We start from the raw sequence: 9,495 nt of genomic DNA, 5'->3' as shown, positions 1-9,495 counted from the left end.
AATGTGTCATTTCCAAAAAGAAAAAATAATTTTAATTGGCTGTTACGTAAATATTGACGTTTACATATATTGTTAATCAACGTCTCTTACAAAGGATGATGGGATCTAGTTTAAAAGGAATATAACCTTTCTGGCATGACAGTAACTGCTTAAATAGTATTTACTCATTGGGCCATTTTTTACATCCAAAATGTCGTGTTATTTTCAATAATATTACCAACCCAGTGGGCCACGGCGGGGCCACGGTCCGTAATATAGGTCACTGCAAATAATTTGTCAAGGTCAAGATAAACACCATTTTAGACAAGGTTTCTGTGTTTGGATGTTATTAGACACGCAAAGAGCACAATAAAATTCTTCTGCAGATGAATTATACATGTTGGAGAAATATAAGCCGAATTATAAATGTCACAATGCGAGTTTGAGCATTTTGTAACTATATGGGTAAAATAAACGGTATCAGCATTCTGACACATACTTTCTCCCATAAGTTTGTCAACAACCTTTATCATGTGTAAGCGGTGAGAGTAAATATACGGAAATGGGATTTGTAAGATTTTCTTCAGAATTTAAAGGACTATAACATGCTAAATTTTTATCAAAATCGTTCGAGCCAATATTGGGAAAATATGATTTTCCGTTATTTTATGGGGTTTTTATGGGGAAATAACATAATTTACAATAACTTTTGAACCGTAATTTTTACAGAGATGGGATTTGTACCATTTTGTTCAGAATATAAAGGACTATAACATACTAAATTTTTATCGAAATCGTTCAGGCTATTTTTGGGAAAATCTTTTTTTTCCGTCATTTTATGGGGTTTTATGGGAAAATACCCATTAAAAATAAAAATTTCTAAGAAATGAGAAAAACTATCAAAATTGTAAGGATCATAACATACTATGTTAATAAAAAACGGATTTTTTTGTCTAAAATCCTATTTTTCGTTATTTTATGGGATTTTTATGGGAAAATAACATAATTTACCATAACTTTTGATCCGTAATTTTTACAGAAATGGGATTTGTACCATTTTGTTCAGAATTTAAAGGGCTACAACATACTAAATTTTTATCAAAATCGTTCGGGCCATTTTTGAGAATATCCGATTTTTCCGGTTTTTTATGGGTTTTTATGGGAAAATCCCCATTAAAAATCAAAATTTCAAAAAAATGAAAAAAACGCCTGGAGATACCATGGATTAGAACCTACATACCAAATTTCATCGAAATCGGACCGCAGGTGTAGTCTCTAGCTCTGTACACATCCAGACACACAGACACACAGACACACAGACACACAGACACACACACACACACACACACACAGACATCACTTCGAAAACCACTTTTTTGGGTCCAGGGGGACCCAAAACGAATATATCCACTCAAAACTCAAACTCGAAAATTTTGACGAAAACAATACTTTCTCCATATACTATGGTATAGGGGGAGAAAGTAAAAATAGATTTCTTTAGGCTGCTGGTCAGTGCATTTTAAGAATATATATTTTAGAGATAAATTAAATGGTTTTTGTTGCTGAGTAGCGCTAGTAAACATGCACAATCCTTTTCGTTCGTCTAATAACATTCAAAGGCTCTCTAAGAGTTCAAGTTCTTATTTTTATACATACCTATCTATAAATTACGTTTTCACTAAGCTGAATGAATACATCGAAGTAACCTCTCTGAAGTCTGCAGTACATTGCAATTTTCCAGCTTAATGACTTTCTAAATCATAAACATATTTCTACATTGTTGGTAAAATGAATTTATTTCAAATAGTCTTTACTTGCTTTTGTCAGCTGATTATTTAAATGATTTAAATTAGTCATCTGCCAATGTTTTGTTTTTTAGTTTTTTATATACACAATTCTTGTTCAGTTCATGAAAATAAAATAATGTTAGAAGTGTTTGTTAATCTGTGAGTTTATCTTAAATTAAGCTTTCCAACATGGTGTCAGGTTATTAGAAGAATTACAATAATGAATGGAATACCTCTACCAGATCCACTTGACATTTCGGACAAAACAAATGCAGCAGAGAAATGGATGTTATTCAAGGTCCAATGGAACAACTATCTAACTTTGGCTGAAGCCTGTGGTGGCTCAAAATGCAGCAAGATAACAAGCAAAAAAGTTCAGGTAGCTTTATTCCAGTCTCTCATTGGAGGTAAAACATTACAGCTAATAAATAAAATATGCAATGACAAGGCCAGTGTTGATGAGATTATTGATAGACTAGATGATTATTTTAATAATGCTAAGAATGTTACTTTTGAGCGCTTTATGTTTAATAGTGCTACACAATCACCAAATGAGTCTTGTAAAGAGTATATTAACAGGTTACATGAAATGATAGGAAAATGTGAATTTGAGTCACTGTCAAATTTATCTAGGCTTGAAATTGAAGAGCAGCTCTTATGTGATAGGTTAGTAGTAGGTTTATCAAATAATGACTTAAGAAAACGGCTCTTATCAAAAAAAGATCTGACTCTTGATAATGCGACAAGCATATGTCTTTCTGATGAGCAGGCTAGTAATCTTGCTAAAAAAATCAATGAACGTAGAACTAACGAGACTGAACCTTCTACGGAAAATATAGTTAATGAGTCGTTTAGAATAAACAGTGATCAAAAACTTCTTTCGTGTAAATTCTGTGGGGGGAAACACCAAAGAGGAGCAAGTTACTGTCCTGCGTTTGGAAAAGCGTGTAGTTTATGTCGAAAAAACAATCATTTTGCTAAAATGTGCCTTAAAGCAAAAGAAAAGATTAAAGTAGTAAGCTCTGCTTGTGAAGATACCATTCCTGGAGATTATGTAGACAAAAATGACATATATGAAATGGAAGATGACATTCCAAAAAAACGTCTATTCGTCCATTTGAAAGTCCCATTTAGGAAAGGTAATCGAATGCTAAAATGTCAACTTGATAGCGGGGCGACATGCAATGTAATGAGTTACGATATTTTGAAGGAGCTGGTTGGAGTTGATCGTCCAGTCCTCCAAAAAAGTAATACAACGCTTACTTTCTATGGTGGTGCTTCAAAGGCTTCTCTTGGGAAAATAACATTGCATGTTATATGGAAGAATATTAAGCAAAGAATGTCGTTTGAAGTTATCAATACGAAGCATATTCCATTGATTGGAGCTCAAGACTGTTTACGGTTAGGGCTTATTGCAGTAGATGAGGATGTTTTTGAGTTAAAGAATTCTCCAAATCCAAGCTCCATTCTATCTTCTTTTCAAGACATTGGTCAAGGTCTAGGATGCTTTGAGGGTAAACATAAATTTAGACTTGACGAATCTGTTGTTCCTGTAGTGGTTCCACCTCGAAGATATCCTCTGGTTTTACAAGATGAGATAAAAAGTGAAATACAACGTCTTCAAGAATTAGGTGTAATACGTAAGGTAACGGAACCTTCCTCATGGGTCAGTGCTATGGTTGTCGTTAAGAAACCGAACAAGTTACGCATTTGTATTGACCCACATCAACTAAACAAAGCTATCCAGCGATCACATTATCAGGTCCCCACTATAGAAGAAGTTGCTCCAAAACTTATAAAAGCCAGGATATTTAGTACTCTAGACCTAAAAGATGGGTTCTGGCATATAAAGTTAACCGAAGAGGCAAGCAAATTAACGACATTTTGGACTCCATTTGGGAGGTACCGCTGGCTAAGGATGCCTTTCGGAGTAAAGTCAGCTCCAGAAGAATTTCAACGGCGAGTACACGAAGAGCTGGAAGGACTAAAAGGAATTTTTACGATTGCAGATGATGTCGTAGTTTACGGCAGTGGAGACACAGATGAACAAGCTTTAGAGGACCATAACAAGAATCTGCATGCATTGCTTGAGCGAGCTAGACAAAGAAATATAAAGTTCAACATGAATAAATGTAAAATCGGACTGAAGGAAGTTAAGTACATGGGACATGTTTTGAGCAGTGATGGCTTGAAAGCAGATCCTGACAAGATATCAGCAGTCTCAAATATGAAAGAGCCTCAGAACAAGGAGGAAGCTCAAAGGTTCTTGGGATTTATCAATTATTTAAGTAAATTTCTGCCAGGACTGTCAGAAGTAGCAGTTCCAATAAGAACTCTAATTAAAGAAGATGTTAAGTGGACGTGGCAGGAATTACATTCATTGGCTTTCAAGAAATTAGTTAACATGGTGACCAACTCTCCAACCCTACAGTATTACAATAAGGACTCTCCTGTGACGTTGCAATGTGATGCAAGTCAGTTTGGTTTGGGTGCTTCGCTATTGCAAAATGGTAAGCCAGTTTCATATATATCAAGGACTTTAAATCCAACAGAATGCCACTATGCTCAGATCGAGAAAGAATGCCTGGCAGTTCTATTTGCCTTTGAAAGGTTTGAACAGTATTTGTTCGGTAAGTGTGATATTACGGTAGAAACCGATCACAAACCTCTTGAGACTATTTTCAAAAAACCTTTGGTCAACGCACCTAAGCGGTTGCAAAGAATGTTGCTGCGATTGCAGAAGTTTACATTTACTGTTGTTTATCGACCAGGTAAAACAATGCTTTTAGCAGATTTTTTGTCACGCGCCCCAGAAACTAAGTATGAATGCAGTATGCAGGACAATTCAGTAATGATTTTTGAAACCTCAATGAACAGCTCGACAAAGGAGTTTGAACAGTGTAAGTCCTTAGAGTACATAAATGTTACGGATGAGCGTTTAAACCAACTGAAAGAACACACATACAAAGACCCCGTGCTTCAGAAGCTTATACCGGTGATTATAAATGGTTGGCCTAATAGAAAGACTCAAGTTCCCAATGAGCTATGGAATTACTGGCCTTTTAAGGAAGAGCTTGGAGTTGAAGACGGACTTGTCCTCAAAGGAGAGCGGATTGTTATCCCAAGTAGCATGACAATTGAACTAGTCCATAGAATTCATTTTTCACATCAAGGGGTTGAATCATGTATAAGGAGAGCAAAAGATGTATTTTTTTGGCCGGGAATGGCAGGAGATATAAGAAAAGAAGTTGAAAAATGTTTAGTATGCAAGAAATATGCACCGACTCAACGGAAAGAACCCCTCTTACTTCAAGAAACACCATCACGACCATGGCAGCGAATCGGGGTTGATTTTGCTCAAGAAGGCTCAACTCACTTCATTATTGTGACTGATTACTATTCGTCATTTTTTGAGATTAGGAAAACACAAAAATGTACCTCTGAATCATTGATTGTTTTCTGTAAAGAGTTATTTGCAAGATACGGCATTCCAGACATTGTAGTTGGTGATAGTGGCACCCCTATATTAAGTCAAGCATTTAAAGATTTTTCAGAAGAGTGGAAATTTAAGATAATTACTTCCTCTCCATATCACCACCAGGCAAATGGAAAAGTTGAATCTGCTGTAAAGATATTTAAGAGTATTTTAAAAAAAGTGAGAGAAGACAAAGGCGACTTTCAGCAGGCTCTTCTTGAGTTGAGAAATACACCACTCAAAGAAATTGGTAAGAGTCCAGCTCAGTTGTTAATGTCTAGAAGAACTAAAAGCTTTGTACCCACTTGTGAAGATCTGCTGCGTCCTAATGTTCCTGTGAAAGTAATTGAAAAGTGGGATAAAAAGAAAGATGCATACAAAACATATTTTGACAAAGGAGCTAAAGACCTCGCCCCACTGATACCAGGACAAGTTGTTTGGGTTCAAAGGAAACCTCAAGAGAGAAGGGATCCCTGGGTAGAAGGTAAAGTTATAAAAAAAGAAAGAGATCGAAGATATGTGGTACAAGTTGGTGGAAACTTATATGTTCGCAACAGACGCTTTTTAAAGACATAAAAAAAAGTTAAGAAAGGGAGGATGTTGGTAAAATGAATTTATTTCAAATAGTCTTTACTTGCTTTTGTCAGCTGATTATTTAAATGATTTAAATTAGTCATCTGCCAATGTTTTGTTTTTTAGTTTTTTATATACACAATTCTTGTTCAGTTCATGAAAATAAAATAATGTTAGAAGTGTTTGTTAATCTGTGAGTTTATCTTAAATTAAGCTTTCCAACATACATAAATATTGTAAAATGTTTTATCCAGTTGCTGTAAATACTATTATTTTAACAAAATATGGACACCGCTCAAATGGGCACCGTGCCCTTCTGCACTTGTATTATTTTGTATTGTATTACCCAATCGAAGGTTTTTCCAATGATTGGAGATTTCGTAATGGAACGTTATATTGCAAAACATGACATGATACAGAATAAAATCAATTTTAAAATCAGAAAATAACATTGCAAATACTTCTTTTGCACAATTCAGTAACTGTGTGTTTAAAATACAATTTAAAAAAATTAACAGCTGTTTCATTAAAAAATATTATCATTGACTATATAAGGTATATATAGTCAATGCTATTATCCACATGGCCAAAATGTAAACAAATCTGTGGAGGGATCTTTAAAGGCTACTCGGGCAGAGCCCTGAGCAAATTCACTTCGTTTTTCTTGTGATAACTCATCTACAGACAAATACCTTTCTTTGGACACCTCTACCAAGTTTCTACGCCTTGCAGTTCTCTCAAATTAGTGGGGACAAAGTTTCCAATTAAATATTTAGATTTCCCCATGTTAATCTTATGGGAGAAAACCCAACTTTGATGGAAGATCCCGCCCGAACTAATAAAGATTTCAAAAAAATAAAAACACTTTGCTAAACTACAGATCAGGGCCATTCTTTTGACGATTTAATCATCAAAATCGGTCCAAATATAAGGGAGGATTTCTGTTTCCAAAAATCGGCTTAGCGTATTATGTATATAGAAGATGTCACCGGAAAATGTAATGGTGCAGTATTTCTGTTGTTAACGATTGCATAATCGATTTCTACAAAATAGAGCTATGTCATAGAAACGAAATAAATAAATGACTACCTACACTATTCACTATATTGTATGATTATTACAATAAATTAATCACTAGCCCAAAAGCAAATATGGTAGCTTTAATGTGAGTAGTGGTAGAATTCTAAGTACTGCAGTAGAATAGAATTGTCATACTATATCGATTGGTAGCAAATTTACTCGTAAGGTAAAATGTATGCCCAGTTTTATAACAGCTGTAAGCCTTCCCATTTAAATACCGGTATCATTGAAATTGTATAACTTCCATTGAACAGAAATGAGATAAGTAGATATCGATACACAGATATATGAATTTTCGTACACTTATAATATGACGAAATCAAAAAAGGTTTATCCGTCAAATGTGCTAAATATTATGTAAACTATCACTTATCAACTTTTTAAGCTATAATGGTGTTACTACAATGGTTAAAAATGTTTCCTGTGAAACATGTATTTTTTTAAACTAAAAGAAGGTTTTCTTTCAGTACAAATCTTGCTCTATTAGTGCATACGATGATTTTACTGGGAATAATTCGTTTTAAAAGAAATCATTCATCATGGATATATGAAATAATTAAGATTCTATAATCATTGCCCTATCAACCTAGGCCCTTTTCCTGAGTGTTATGAGGTATATGTTTTGATTTATTTTTGTGTAAACCGTAATATAATCCCCCTGCCACAGCAAATCTGTAGACTGAATTTCCATTTGCCTGATTATATAATTTCACTAAAATATGTTAGAAAATTACCCTTTTTCCATATTTATTTATATTTTCCTATTTGTCGGTATGGAACTATTGTGATAGCTTTTTGTTTACAGTGCAAACCATGGATGTATGGATGGATGGATGGATGGATGGATGTTTGTGACAAGCAAACGCGAAAAATACTAAACCGACAAGGTTGAAATTATGACCGACAAGGTATGATGATAGATGACATCCCCGATTAACATATTCTTACCTTAAAAATTATTTCAGTCTCCGCCCCGGTGGCTCTGGCTCTGGACTTTCTCATGTTAACCTTATGAGTATTCATATTTGAAGAAATTAACGAATTTTGTCAGCCGTTTCAACTGTACAAGTTGGTTCTATGATATTAAACAGCATTAAAAAGTTATAAGGCTTGCCAATAGGGTGCAGCACTATTATATTGTTTGTTTGCTTTAATGACCACAGCTAATTTGAACCAACTAGCAAAAAAAGTTGTGGTACACAATGAGAACTTTACTTTTTTCCATGGTTTAGGTGCAGTGTAGAACATCAGGACTAAGGTAGATGTGTGCTACACAATAGGATAGGCCTACCGTATAAATTAAAAGACAATTTTTTTTTAATTTTTCAACACGTGTCCTCTCCCATAACTGCAATAAGCATTTATACTTATATGCCAACCCCGTACGAAGAACGGCTACTCTGCTAGTAACACAATAATACAAATACAGTAAACTAATACAATAATACTGTAGGTTTCCGTAGTCTGTGGCCAGGTCTGAACTGTCAATCAATTCTGAGAAATTCACAGTTGTAAATTCTTACTAGTCTTTTTCTAAGTTCACGTTGCACTCGCAATTAGTTTGCATGTTTTATCTAGGAAAGCAGGTATGCCCTAAGTCATAGCATTTGTAGGTTAAGCATAATAATAACAAACATGCTTATCGTAGATTTGTAGGCATACTTGTTCAAGAATATAACGTGGTAGGTTTTGTTTATAAATTTTATTTTTTAATTCTTGTCTAATGACGGTATTGATTTGTATTTGTGCGAAAATGTTAATTTATTTGTCAAGAGCATGAGCGGCCCTCTAGTCTATGTATGTTACATGAAGCACAACATGAAAAGGAATAAATTAAAGGAAGGTAAAAAAAACGGATCAGTTGCTGAAGGTCTAAATCTCGGAAGGTCTAATCAGACCTTCGACACACATTTTGCAGTTTGTACTTGATGCTGAGGATCCCATGAATCCTATACAAAATTAAAAAAATGTTTCATTTAAACTACAAGTTTATTACTTTTCCGAGAACCAGCCTTTATCAGGACTTCCGCTCCCACGCTAGTTGGCAACATCAACTGTGCTATATGTAAACAATAAATCTTGAGTAAAATATACTGTAATGGTGAATACTATTAATAAACATATTTGCGACATAAGAACATTAAATTGAAGCCTAAAAAAAACAGTTCGAAAAGGGCATTCTATTCTTTATACTAGTGAAAATTAAAATGAGGGTATAAAAAATGGTTTTCAAAGATCATGTTGATCAATGTACATTCATCTAGTCTTGAAAAAATAAGCATTTAAAAGCTTACTCCAAACATAATGAAGTTTATCGGTTGTTAACAAAATGTCATCATTTTTCAAAACCATGTAAACCTTATAGTTTTCCAACTGTTGCCTTGTTTTTTTTCTTTTTATGTTTGTTTTTACTTTATGATGTTTCAATTAATGGTACAAATATTCATAGTATATATATTTCTGAACAAGAACATATAACCATGTATATATAACTAATAAACGTTCCATAAGCATTTTACACGAGAGAACACTGTTCGGCAAGTAGCCGGTCATCGTAACCGGTCATCATGAAGGAGCTTGGACGTCGTGCAACAGCACTGA

The 9,495-nt window shown here is 34.3% G+C and overlaps 1 protein-coding gene across 1 annotated transcript; it reads left to right on the top strand.

Annotated features, from left to right (window-relative positions):
* The first annotated feature begins 2,748 nt into the window (after positions 1-2,748).
* Positions 2,749-5,817, top strand: LOC129000689 (uncharacterized protein K02A2.6-like). The gene has a single exon (XM_054427651.1). The coding sequence runs from the start codon at positions 2,749-2,751 to the stop codon at positions 5,815-5,817; it is 3,069 nt and encodes a 1,022-aa protein (XP_054283626.1).
* The last annotated feature ends 3,678 nt before the right edge of the window (positions 5,818-9,495 follow it).

This window comes from Macrosteles quadrilineatus, unplaced genomic scaffold (genome assembly GCF_028750875.1).
Source record: "Macrosteles quadrilineatus isolate MER2022 unplaced genomic scaffold, UCM_ALF_1.0 Scaffold_8__2_contigs__length_117827958, whole genome shotgun sequence".
NCBI classification, from domain to species: domain Eukaryota; kingdom Metazoa; phylum Arthropoda; class Insecta; order Hemiptera; family Cicadellidae; genus Macrosteles; species Macrosteles quadrilineatus.
Note: the sequence above shows the minus strand (reverse complement) of the source record. Positions and strands in the feature narration are given on the sequence as shown.